This window comes from Hippoglossus stenolepis, chromosome 16 (genome assembly GCF_022539355.2).
Source record: "Hippoglossus stenolepis isolate QCI-W04-F060 chromosome 16, HSTE1.2, whole genome shotgun sequence".
Classification (NCBI taxonomy): domain Eukaryota; kingdom Metazoa; phylum Chordata; class Actinopteri; order Pleuronectiformes; family Pleuronectidae; genus Hippoglossus; species Hippoglossus stenolepis.
In genome coordinates, this window is record NC_061498.1 from 22,919,015 (window position 1) to 22,932,837 (window position 13,823).

The following is a 13,823-nucleotide window of genomic DNA, read 5'->3' on the forward strand; positions in this document are numbered from 1 at the left end:
CTGAGGAGGTCTGTCATGTCCAGCCTCAACCGCAGCAGCCCCCGCAATGGCCCTGCACCTTCAGGCGACGTCCACGGCGTATGACTGATCGCTGTTATCGGTGTGATGAGCCTGGCCACATTGCCCACATTGCCCACAACTGCCCAGCCCCTGCACCAAAAGCCAGAATCAGCCAGCTGGAGGAAAACGAAAGTGGAGTGGTGTGGGGGGGGGGCACCACTCCAGTCTCCAACCCCTCTCCAAGGCCGATGCACGCTGGTTGGTCGTCTGAATTACACCAAAGGACTTTATCTGACCTGTCAACTCGATTGGTCAACCCTGCCTGGCGCTGGTGGACACTGGGTCTACCATTTCCCTGGTGCAACCCAGCATGCTCCTAGAAACCACATGGCCCCTTTCTGTGGCATGGACTCCGACGCACATCCAGCTGATGACAGTGACAGGAGAAAAAGCTGGTATGGGGGTCAAGAAGTTGCTGACAGCTCGGGTTTGAGTCTAGAAGCTGAAGAGTGAGTTCTGGCTTGCCAACATCCAAGACCCCTGCATCACCGGCCTTGACCTGCTTACCCACTGGAGAGCTTGGGTTGACGTGACGGGGAAAACCATAACCCTCGGCACAGAGAATGTGGCACTCAAGTCTGGTCATAAGAGAAAGAACCTGTCAAGAGTCCATCAACCAACCCCTCAAGCAGCCACTGCACGGCAGGCACTGAGTTCCTGTACCCCGCTGGCCACCATCAGCCCTGCACAACCACAACCTGCTTCAACATCAATCACACAGCTTGCCGTCGTTCCACCACCTGAAACACCCATGGCCATTCAGAACTTATGACAGTTCAGCAGTGACGGCCTCGACCCCCAACAGTGCCACAAGTTGAAATGCCTTCTAAATGACTACATGGACATCTTCGCTGTGAGAGACGAAGACTGCAGGCAGACAGGGCTGGTCCAGCTGGCCCAGCCCATCCGCCTACGCCCCCATAGGCTGGCCCTTGCTAAACGACAGGCAGCGGAGGACAAAATCCGTGAGATGACTGCTGCTGGGGTGATTGAGCCTACCAACAGCCCATGGGCAGCTTCGGCAGTCGTGGTGAAGAAGAACGGTGGCAGCTGGCGTTTCTGTGTGGATTATCGTCGGTTGAATGCTGTCACAAAGAAGGACTCTTATCCACTCCCTCGCTTAGATGATGCCCTTGACTACATCTCGGGGTCCAGCTGGTTCAGTTCCCTTGACCTGCAAAGTGGCTACTGGCAGGTGGAGTTGGTTCCCGACACAAGACCAAAGACTGCCTTCACCATCGGACAGGGGCTGTGGCAGTTCCGTGTCATGCCATTTGGGCTCTGCAATGCCCCAGCAACTTTTGAGAGGTTAACGGAGAGGGTCCTGGTGGATGTACCCAGGAGCCATTGTGTTGTGTACCTTGATGACCTGCTGGTGCATGCCGGCAACTTCAAAAGAGCCCTGGCCACCTGCACGAAGTCCTGAGTGCCATCCGCCGTGGCCTACTTCACTCGCGCACTGAGTCGGGCAGAGAGGAACTACTGTGTCACCCGTCGCAAGTTGCTGGCTGTGGTCCTGGCCCTACGGCAATTCCATGGCAGCTGTTTTCTCCTCTGCACCAATCATGCCTCCCTCACCTGGCTCATGAACTTTAAGAACCCTGAAGGCCAAGTGGCCTGCTGGCTGGAGGCCCTCCAGGACTCCAGCACCGAGCCGGAAGGCATCATAGCAATGCTGACGCACTCTCACGGCGTCCCTGTGCCACCCTTGAGTGCCACCACTACCAGCGGCAGGAGGAGCGAGGTCAGATAACACCGACGGTTGAAACTGTCCAGACCCCTTGACCATCGAACAACTGAGGCAACAGCAAGAGACATATGTGACCCTGGGACTGGTGAGAGGCTGGTTGGAGACAGGGCTGCTCCACAAGTACCCAGAGATGTCGGCACTGGGGCCCGAGGTGAAAGCCTACCACTCTCAATGGGGTAATTTAGAGATCCGTAATGGGGTGATGTACCGGAGGTGGCAGGCCCCTTGGAGAGGGAACGACTTCCTACAGCTACTTGTGCCCCAGGGACTTCGCCCCCAGGTTCTCCAGGTGGTTCATGGCTCGGTGGGGGTGGGGCACTACGGACTCTCCACTGCGTCACGGGGCAGTTCTATTGGCTGGGTTGTCGACGGGATGTGGAACTGCATGTGCACTGCTGCGACTCCTGCACTGCTCAGAAAGGACCAACCCAGCGCTCTCACACCCTGCTGCAGCAGTACTTGGTGGGAGCCCCATTGGAGCGAGTAGGGGTTGACGTCCTTGGGCCTTTTCCACTCACAGATTCTGGACATCGCTATGTCCTTGTGGCTTTGGATTAAAAGTGGCCTGAGGTGTATGCGGTTCCGGATCAGAGCGCGACGACAACGGCAGAACGGCTGGTGGAGGAGATGTTTGCCTACTTCGGGGTGCCTGACGAGCTCCACAGTGATCAGGGGAGGAACTTTGAGTCCCAGGTCTTTGGAGAGATCTGCCGAAGGTTAGGGTTTAACAAGATGCGGACAACTCTGCTTCACCCTCAAAGTGATGGACTGGTGGAGCGATTTCATCAATCATCGATCTTGCTGATGTTCTCCTTTACACTTGACATCTATTGCACTTCTGTCCGTCCTGGGAGAGGGATCCCTCACATGTGGCTCTCTCTGAGGTTTCTACCTTCTTTTTACCCTGTTAAAAGGTTTTTTTAGTAGTTTTTCCTTACTCTTGTTGAGGGTTAAGGGCAGAAGATGTCACACCTTGTTAAAGCCCTATGAGACAAATTGTGATTTGTGAATATGGGCTATACAAATAAAATTTGATTGATTGATTGATTGATTGATTTAATCGTTCTCTGGCCACCCAGCTTGCTATCCTCACAAGCCAACATCAGCAGGACTGGGACCGTCACCTGCCCCTGGTCCTTTGGTCCTACAGGTCTGCTGTCCAGGAGACCAGCCAGTGCACGCCTGCTGCCCTCATGTTTGGGCGTGAGCTCCGGATGCCGGTGGACTTGGGGAGGGGGTTGACAGCAGCATCCATCGCAACATTCAGTGTGATTCTCCACAGAGCGTACCCTCAGCGAGCCCAAGGCAGCCTGCTCGCTGCCGCCGGGACATTTGAGGGACTTGGTGCTGGGTGATGGGGTCGCCGGGGACGTCTGACCCCTCAGGTGGGAGCAATGTAGCTGTCGGTGAGCCGGCCGCTCTGATTGGACAGCATGTTCATGGGACTGTTATGTGTTTAGCAATGTTTAGCCGTTTTGACTGATATTTGGTTGATGTTTAGACTTGGTTGATGTGGGTTTTTGTCAATAACGTGGATTTTGGTCGGTCTCACGTTCGTATAGACAAGGTCGTGTACTGTAGTGTGTGTCTTGAAGCAAGGAAGGAACAACTGATTCTATTTTTAGATGTATTTTAGATAAGAGCTGGATGTTACATAACTTTTAACAGCTCGACCTGGACATTGCGATGCACCATAACCAGGCTCATAGAAATCCCCTACAAAGAAATAAAGCAGAAGCTTTTAAAAAAGCAAGCCAGAGTTGGCAGTGTTACTCTAACCACAGACTTTAAAATCACCTACCAACTACCTTTCCGATGACTGGCGAATGAACTCTCCGGGCTTGGTCAATGAAACCTCCCAGGCCAGCATGCAGGTTAGCTTCTCACTGCCATGATGAATGACGTACAGCAGTGGGGATTTAAGGGCTGGTATTACATGTGTCCACGACAACAGCACCGTTCTCTGACTCTAAGCTAGTCCCAGGTCCATAACGATTAAACTTCTAAATTTCCAGGATAAGATGAAAATCCTTCGACTTGCCAGGCAGACAAAGACTCGACTGCACTGAGGGAATGTTAAAGCTTGTGAAAATGTTGATGATACTTGAGCCTCATGTTGCTGTCATATGTTTATGCTATTAAGTTGCTTCAATTGTAGTATGTTTTGTTTACATTCTACTTTTCCTCTTCTTGCTTGGTGATTTTAACAAACTGGTAAGATAAATCATATGATAATGAAAAAAAATCTATTTTAAATGTTACCCAACTTATTAATGAGCCTACTTGAATTATTTCAAAAAAAAAATCTTTGTTTGATTCGATCCTAGTTTAAAATCCTAACCAAATATAAAATTCTAGTGTTGTCTGATTGCTTCAGTGATCATTCAATTGTATACTGTGTATGGAAAATCCATCTACCCAAATCACCACCAAGACTCATCAAGATTAGGCATTTCAAGAAAATGAACTTAGATTTATTTATTAATGATCTGATTGCTATTAACTGGGACAGAATTTAATCAATACCTAATGTGTAAGCTGCTTGGAATTTTCTCTACGCTGATTTTATTTATGTTACGCTCCAAGGAAAACTGTAAAGGTCAAGGATCAACATCTTAGCTTATAAATGTGTTTAGGCAGAGGGACAAATCGTGGTCTTCATTTCGCCAGAAGAAGGATAATGCTGATTGGGAAGTATATAGGCACCAACACCAAGTTAGTTAAATTTCAGGGATATGAAGCTGTCCATTTAGGAAGCACAAGTGATTGTCAATCAATTTCACCTGCTTTGGTGCAAATGAAAGTGACAACAGGTGCAATGGAGAGGCAAAAGCAAGAAAACACCCCAAAAGGGAATGGTTTTGCATGTGGTGGCCACAGACAATTCCTCTCTTCTTATCCTTCCTGACTGATTCTTCTCTCGTTCAAGAGAGAACACCTGAATTGGATGGTCCAACACTGGCGCTGCCTTCTCTTCACAGATGTGAGCAAGTTCACACTGAGCACACGTGACAGGTGTGAAAGAGTCTAGAGACGTCATTGTAAATGTTATGCTGCCTATTACATCATCCAGCATGACCGATTTGGGGGTGGGTCAGTGATGATCTGGGAGGCATATCCTTGGAGGGTACCCTGCCTGTTTCTCAGAGAGATTGTTGGTCCTTACGCTAGTGCAGTGGGCCCTGGGTTCCTCCTAGTGCAGGACAATGGCCTCATGTGGAGTGTCATTGTCATTATATTGTTCCTGGATGATTGAGGCATTAATGCCATTGACTGGCCCTCCCTGACCTAAATCCAAGTGAGCACCTATGGGACATTATGTATTGTGCATCCGACACTGCCAAATATTGCCACAGACTCTCCAGGAGCTCACTGATACCATGATCCAGGTCTGGGAGATCTCCCAGGACACCATCCACCGACTCATCAGGAGCATACAATTTTTTTGAGCAGTGTATGTTGGACCCCCTCGAAAACGAGATGATGCATCTCAAGGGGTTATCCTCATAAACAAACTTTACCGATATTCCTCAGGGAGTGATAGTCTACTCAACAAAACCCTGGCATCAGGACAGAAGGACCAGAGCTTTCTTAGGGGGACCCCCCTACCCCTTGATTGCACCTCTACAGATGGATGGAAAGTGAATAAAGTGAGATTCCCCAGGCTGGAATAGTTAGAGTGTCAATACCTCTGCATCCCCACATCTTTAGTCCCTTCAGTTTATAGCTGTTTGACTGACTGTCACTAGGTTGTGTTCAGTTCTCACCCTTGAGCTTGTTTACATGCTCATCTTTCTCTACAAGAATCTTGTAAAAAGTTTGAATGTAAAATTCGGTGGGATTTTTCGGCTCACATTGAAGGATTAAAAATATATTTTTTAATTTTTTTCGAGGGACAGGAAGTCCATAATTTTGCTTTTTGTGCATCACTTTACATTTTATAAACACATCTTGAGCATTTTTAGCATGCATGAAAACCCACGAAATTGTGCACAAAGGTTTTAACCAGCAATTTTTTTATTGGTTATCAAAATTGGCATGGCCATGGCCGTTGCACGGCAGCTCAATAGTGTCCCCTAATTATGCATTATTAAATGGCTAGTGAAATTCGAAAACTCTAGAAAGTTAGCATATTCATCAAGAGTGGCTCAACTTAACTCATATGGTTGTTGAGCCAAATGTGTGGCCAAATGACTGGGGCCTGATCAGTCACTATATACACATTTCCCCTGTGTCTCAGTTGAGGTCAGTTTTTGCTGTTAAGTTCACTTCAGTTTGTGCTTGAGTTTAGTTCTGTTAGGCTGACCTTTTTATTGGCCCAACTTTATTGTTAAGATTATTCCTGCCTTTTTGTAAAGAACATTTTTTAGTGTCTCTCTCTGGTCTACCATCCCAAACACCACCAAAGTGTTTGCTATGTAAACGAGAAATCACTTTGCTGCTCTGGCTGATAAATCTGAAAAAGAGCCAATATCAACACCAACTGGGAGTCCATTAAAAAGACCTATGTCGACACAGCCATAAAAATCTTACAATACAGATAGGAAGATAACAAAGAATGGAGAACACCTGGCACCTGGCAGATAATCAAAGAAAGAAAAGATGCTGAGCAATAAATCACAATGGCTTCAACAAAAGGTCCAAGAAGCCTACAAACACAAAAGGAGGGTTAAGAAGAACGCCAGGAGGACAAAAAATACTTTTTTGAGTTGGCAGTCAGATTGAGTGCAGTGTAACAATCGATGGAAACCTTAGATTGGTTTCCTGTAGCAACTAGTGTACGACAGGGATATATCATCCAATCCTCTTTCTGATCGCCATCAACTGGATCGTGTGAAAGGCAACAGCTGATAAGCCGAGAGGCAGAGACCTGCACTTTTTCAATGCCCTAGCTGCTCTCTCCTTGAAAACACAACAATTGCAGAAGAAAACTGACAAGCTGAACACCTTCACCAAGCAATCCTGCCTAAAGTTTAGCACCTTGAAAACCAAATTGGTGTGCATAGTAAAAGGAGACATGAGCAAGATCAACTCCTTCCCCAATGGATGACTCAGGAAAATATGCCACATTCATGTAGATGTTGACAATGACAGTCTTAGTTCAGCATGCAATTCATTAATAGAATCAATTGATTTTAATCAACGTGAATAAACTCACTCCCTGTTTAAAGCACACTCTTGATCTTGTTCTGACATATGGCATTGAGATATATATATATATATATAGACGTTGAAAATGTAATAACATTTCCCAAAAACCCTATAAAATTCTTAATCAAGGCTGTCTATGACATTCTACCAAGCCCATCCAACTTGTTTTGCTGGGGGAAGGTGGAGTTACCAGCTTGCCCTCTGTGCCTGAAGAGCCTGGAGCACATCCTCAGCTGCTGTTTGAAAGCCCTGGGCCAGGGGCGCTACCGCTGGCGCCATGACCAAGTCCTGATGGCCAACACCATCTGCAAAGGGATTAGCCACTGCAAGAGCCTCCGCCCAGTGAAAAAGACCATTGCTTTCGCCAGGGCTTGGGAGAAGCCAACATCAACTGCCAAGACCACCTCCTCGGGCCTGCTGGCGACGGCACAAGACTGGAAGCTGAAAGTTGACCTGGGGAAGCAACTAAAGTTCCCAGAAGCTGTTGCCACAACAACATTAAGGCCAGACATGGTGCTGATCTCGGAAGCCTCCAAGCAAATCCTTCTCCTGGAACTCACCGTTCCCTGGGAGGACCGTATCGAGGAGGCCAAGAGAGGAAGAGGGCAAAGTATGCTGAGCTAGTAGAAGAATGCCGGAGCAACGGGTGGCGGGCGAGGTGCGAGCCAATTGAGGTGGGATGCAGAGTGTGTGTCAGTACAATACAGGAAAGTTATCAAAACTTCACTCCCACACTAGTTGATAACTTTGTTAATAGTACAGCAGTCTCATTAAAAACAACCCTTGACACTTTCGCCCCGCTGAAAAAGAAGAAAGTAAATCAGAGGAGATTAGCTCCATGGTAGAATTCTCAAACACGTGTTTTAAAACACACATCACGGACGCTGGAGAGGAACGGGCATTCCACCAGCTAAGATGATTTTCACCTAGCCTTATAAATTACAAGAAAGCACTCAGAAATGCCAGAACCTCCTATTATTCATTATTTATAGAAGAAAATAAGAACAACCCCAAGTTCCTCTTCAGAACTGTAGCCAGGCTGACAGAGTCATAGCTCTACTGATTTATCTATTCCTCTTACTCTGAGAAGCAATGATTTCATGAGGTTCTTTACATACAAAATTATAATCATCTGGGATAAAATTCACCACCACCTCCTCCCCTTAATAGCAAAGATACCTTGTCTAGTACAGAAACCAAAGAACCACCTGGAGCACCAGATTTATTATTGGACCACTTTTCTTCAATAGATCTTTCTGAGCTGACTTCACTAGTTTTTTCTTCTCAACCATCAACTTGTCTATCAGACTCTGTCCCAACTAGAATTTTTAAGGAAGTTTTCCCTCTAATTGACAGTTCCATATTAAATCAGATTAACATGTCTTTGTTAACTGGCTACGTACCACAGGCTTTTAAGGTAGCAGTAATAAACCTCTGCTTAAAAAGCCTACTCCAGATCCAGATGTTTTAACTAATTATAGACCATATCAAACCTGCCATTCATTTCCAAAATCATTGAAAAAGCTGTAACTAAGCAGCTATGTGATTACTTAGATAGTAATTTGTTTGTTGGAAGACTTTCAGCCAGGATTTAGAATCCATCACAGCACAGAAACAGCACTGTTAAAAGTTACTAATGACCTTTTCATGGCATCAGAAAATGGACTTGTCTCAATAGTTGTCCTGCTGGATCTTAGTGCAGCATTTGACACCAGAGACCATAAGATTCTGTTACAGAGACTTGAACAACATGTAGGGATAAAAGGAACGGCATTAGGCTGATTTAAGTCATATTAATCAAATAGATTTCAATTTGTTAATGTTAACAATGACTCCTCCATGCACACACAAGTTAATCATGGAGTTCCACAAGATTCTGTTCTTGAACCGATACTCTACACCTTATATATGCTCCCTTTAGGCAACATCATCAGAAAGTACCATGTACACTTCCACTGTTACGCAGATGACAGCCAGCTGTACATATCTATGAAGCCTAATGAATAATCACTTAGTTCAAATTCAGGAATGCCTCCAGAACATCAAGGCCTGAATGTACCGGAACTTCTTACTTCTAAATCCAGACAAAACTGAGGTTATTGTAATTGGCCCTAAACATCTTAGAGAAACACTGTCTGACCAAATAGTCACCTTGGATGATGTTAGCTTGGCCCCCAGCGCTACTGTGAAGAACCTTGGAGTTATGTTTGACCCACATATAAAACAAGTCTCTAGGAAAGCTTTCTTCCACCTGCGCAATATTGTGAAAATTAGGAACATCTTGTCTCAGAAGGATGCTGAGAAACTAGTCCATGCATTTGTTACCTCCAGACTGGATTACTGTAATTCATTATTATCAGGATGTCCCAGTAAGTCTGTGAAAAGCCTCCAGTTGGTCCAAAATGCTGCAGCACGAGTGCTGACAGGGACTAGAAGGAGAAATCATATTACTTCTGTCTTAGCTTCTCTGCATTGGCTCCCTGTAAAATTCAGAATAGAATTCAAGATCCTGCTCCTCACATACAAAGCCCTAAACAATCAAGCCCCTTCAAATATCAAAGAACTCATAACAGCATATTATCCAAATACATCACTCTGCTCCCAAAAACAGACTTTCTTGTGGTTCCAAGAATCTGTAAGAGTAGAATGTGAGGTAGAGTCTTCAGCTACCAGGCTCCTCTCCTGTGGAACGAGCTCCCACTCTGGGTTCAGGAGGCAGACACCATCTCTACCTTTAAGGTTAAACTTAAAACATTCCTATTTGATAAAGCCTATAGTTAGGGCTGGATCAGGTGATTCCTGAGCCAACCCTTAGTTATCCTGCTATAGGTCTAGACAGCTGGGGGAATTCCCATAATGCACTGAGCACTTCTCCCCTTCTTTCTGTCTCTCTCCCCATTTATTTTACTACATGTTACTAACTTTGTGTTTTTTCCCCCTCCCATACTCTCTCTCTCTCTCTCTCTCTCTCTCTCTCTCTCTCTCTCTAGGATTCAGACAACTATTATTATTATTATTACCATTATACGAATTGTGAATAATAACATCTTTACATCCATATTTATCACTCCTATTGTTTTCATAATAACAAATAGTCAAAGCTGAAACCTGATGCTGTTCCCTCTCTTCTCCTCCCCCTCCCCCCATCTCTTCTCTCCCCTCTTTTCCACCCATCTCCCCTCTCCTCCCCATTTTTCTATGCTCACCCCAACTGCCCACATTGAGTCTGGTTCTGCTAGAGGTTTCTTCCAGTTAATGAGGACGTTTTTTCTCTCCACAATCGCCAAAGTGCTTGCTCATTGTGGACACTGTTGGGTTGACCTTCCATGTAAAGTGCCTTGAGATAATGTATATTATGATTTGGCGCTATACAAATAAAATTTAATGGAATTTCATTGAATTAAAATCTTGTGGCCTAAAAAGATATTACCAGAAGAGTAAGAGCCACCAGTGTGGTGCTAGAGATCAGATATCAGCGGATACAGGGGCTTAAGCATGTCCTCAAAGTGGACAAGAACAGCATACTAAAGATTGCCTTGAGATGGACACCACCTGAATAACACAAACAAGGTCACCCCAAAACAACATGGCAGCAAACTGTGACCGCTGTGCTACAACAGTAAGTCTATGACAGTGGTCAGTGCTCTCCACACTGATTTCACTGTCATTCAGTTTAGACTTGTGTGCTGCACAAGTCTTAACAAACTCTGAGTATAGCCTTTACTGTATCAAAGTGGCCCCCGTCTGGACCCCCCTTGGTAGCACCACTGCACTGAGGTGCATTACTCCACAGGTCAACAAGTGACTGCTACTTTGATGTTTTCTAATAACTCAAACTCACAGAACTGATCTGACTGCATGTTAAATAGTACTGTATGTGTTGTTAAAGACTGTAGGCATCTAATACATTTCAGGCGTCTGATAATTAATAACAGTATCCTTTAAATCTCATTGTTCACATTGGTTTCTGTGTAGAAATAACCCAAATTATTTCTTTGAAGTCTAGAAATAAGACCAATTGTGTTTACTGTTAGATTAAAGAACTATAATTTTCATAAACTATTGAGGGAGATGGGAGCTCAGCACCAGGTTAAGGACATTTCTTTACATGCCCATTTCTAGTCTTTAATACCTATTTAACTGTGCCGTTCCTGATCTTGTAGAAGTTGTAAGTCCCACTTGTGAGAAAAAAGTTAATTATAGAGATAGTATAGCCCAAAAAAAATAACTTTAATGCATTTTATTTCCTAATTTTAAGACCACACTGCTTACCAATAGTACAAGAGTGCAATAAATACATAACTACGGTGTCCTGACTTAACACCCCATATCACCTACTACATCTCCTAACCACCAGAGCTTCAATACAACTGGAAAAGTTGCTGCCTGCGGTTGGACATTTGGTTCATTGCAGCAAGAGCATTGCAGAAAATGAAGAGCTAGAGAGCAAAAAGCTCTATGGAGCTGCTAAGTGTGTTGGTAGTTCTCCCATGCTTTATGCAGTTAATCTGATTATAATGGAAGGCAAAACAGCTGATTGTGAGTAGAGCAGTTCAGTGCTTTTATGTAAACATAAATGGCTCAAGTGCCTCAACTTCCTACTTATTTTTTGTGTATCAGCAATGGTGTGCTTAGCTACAGATTAAAAGGCATGTCCTAGAAAAACAATATGGTTGTGCCTTAATTGTATTTTTCTAGAGATTCTGTAGTTTGCAACTGGGCCCTTACTCCAAGTCACCAGAACCCTCCACCAATAGGGAATCGGAGGTCTCGGTAGGCTGTTCCAGATCTCTGTCAATGTCCAATCATGGTAGAGAATAGGACACACACACACACACACACACACACACACACACACACACACACACACACACACACACACACACACACACACACACACACACACACACACACACACACACACACACACACACACACAGAGAGAGAGAGAGAGAGAAGAAAGGGTAGGAGAAAAAGACGAAAGACAGTCACATATACAACAAGATAAAAAGAACAGTAGCAGACCTGCCAACCTGGAGAAATGTCCACAGCACCTGCTGCTTTCATGGTCACCCTCTCAGACTGTTGGGCAACTGGACAGTGTGTGTGCATGTGGGTGCACGTGTGTGCATCACCAACACAACACTCTCCTGCTTAGTTTTTTACCATGCTATGACTCAGCCTTACCCAAGCCTAACAACACCAGATAACCCATTATTACATAATTAAACTTCAGAGACCATATACCCCAGCCAAGCCACATACCAGACATCCAGACACCAAATTGTACAGACTTAAAGATATCAGAACCCTAAATATGTCAGAGTTTTTTCTTTGAGATCCATACATTATTCAGAGCTCCAGAGTAACTTTTTACATTGGGATGCATAACTTATTTATTTAGGTGCACTAGTACATAATGTAGGTGCACCTGCCATTTATTTCCCAAATCGATTTGATTCTTATTCACAAGGTCTCGAATGGATAAGGTTTCCCATTCTACTTGATTAATCATTTTTTCAGTTTAGGATATTTCATTGTACAATACCAATTTTGCTTGGAAGACAATTCTCAGAATAAATCCGTAATTTGTGCAAGAATACCTCTAACTTGTTGCATTGTTAGAAATATTAAGGAAAGCCTGTCACGATAAGATATTTAGTTGGACAATATATTGACCCAGAAGCTAGAGTTGGTCATCCACTAATCAGAAGGTTGGTGTTGTGTAATTGATGCGTGATAGAAAAAGTTGGGTTGGTGTGCTGTGGTTGCCTCCCGACTTATGGTTGCATTATTCCGTCAAAGTGATTATTTAATTTACTTTAATACAAGCTGATATTTGCAAGATATCTCGGCAAGATTCTTTAATATACATGTTTGTTCATATTTTAGTGGGATAAAGAGCAGAATTTTTGGTCTAATTTCGCATTTTTCAATTATTGTTAACTGGTAAACTGGCGGCAATCGTGTGTGGTAGTGGGGTGTGGTCAGCGTTGGCTGCAGGAGTGAGAGATTGTTATGTGTTGGCTAATCACTCTCTCCCCTTTATCAGCAGTAGCATGCTGGTGCCGGACTCAGAGAGACTGTTCTAAAGACGGCCAGAGGATGGCTGAATAGACGAACAGTGGGTGTGTGTGTGTGTGTGTGTGTGTGTGTGTGTGTGTGTGTGTGTGTGTGTGTGTGTGTGTGTGTGTGTGTGTGTGTGTGTGAGAGTATGTGTGTGTGTCTGTAAAGATAAAATAAAAAGTGAAAATTTTCCCTTTTTTTTAATTAAGGTTAAAGAATTAAAGTGTCCTGGGTATTTATTTGCTTATATAGCTTTGCTTTTATTGGAGGAAATTCGGTGATCATAGATCAGAAATCTCACGAAGCAGCTCCACTGAAGGCATTGTGACCTGGGTGGGAAGTGTAATGTTACCATATTATTACAAGTAGAGGTGGAGGGGAATGTTCATGCGGGTGTGGATCTCTAAATTGGAAAAAAAAAGATCCTATTATCATTTGCCATGGCACTGCAGGTGAATAGGATAAACATTTTTTACTAAAACATGAAAACAGAATTTCCCCAGTTAATGACTCACATCAAGACTGTAGGCACCTCATCTAATAACTATTCATTCCACTAGTCACTTCCATTGTCTCTGTGTGAACTGTTGAGTATTTAACAATTGTGTGAGAGTGAGGGTATTACAATAAATTGGTAAGTAAGTCAGAGATTGTGCTTCTATATTTAACTTTTTATAAATAATTATGAAAAGTGCCCTTTTTCTCACTTGAGCCTCTGCCCCCCAAAATGTCTGTGCACATCCCTTCTTTGTTTGCCTTTCACACATGCACAACGCAGTGGGAGGTTCTCTGCTCA

At 44.3% G+C, this 13,823-nt stretch overlaps 2 protein-coding genes across 6 annotated transcripts in view; one reads left to right on the forward strand and one right to left on the reverse strand.

Moving 5' to 3' along the window:
• The window catches only part of LOC118123436 (methyltransferase-like protein 22), a 640,601-nt gene that overhangs the window by 296,481 nt on the left and 330,297 nt on the right, over positions 1-13,823 (forward strand). The window lies entirely within an intron of this gene.
• Positions 1-13,823, reverse strand: part of ap2a1 (adaptor related protein complex 2 subunit alpha 1) — a 79,388-nt gene that overhangs the window by 23,271 nt on the left and 42,294 nt on the right. For 2 of the 4 annotated variants that reach the window (XM_047343797.1, XM_035181421.2), the window contains exon 14: positions 11,690-11,752. The exons of the other annotated variants lie outside the window; for them this stretch is intronic. In XM_047343797.1, coding sequence (XP_047199753.1) covers positions 11,690-11,752 — 63 coding nt within the window. The remainder of the gene's footprint in view (positions 1-11,689; positions 11,753-13,823) is intronic. 4 annotated transcript variants of the gene reach the window in all.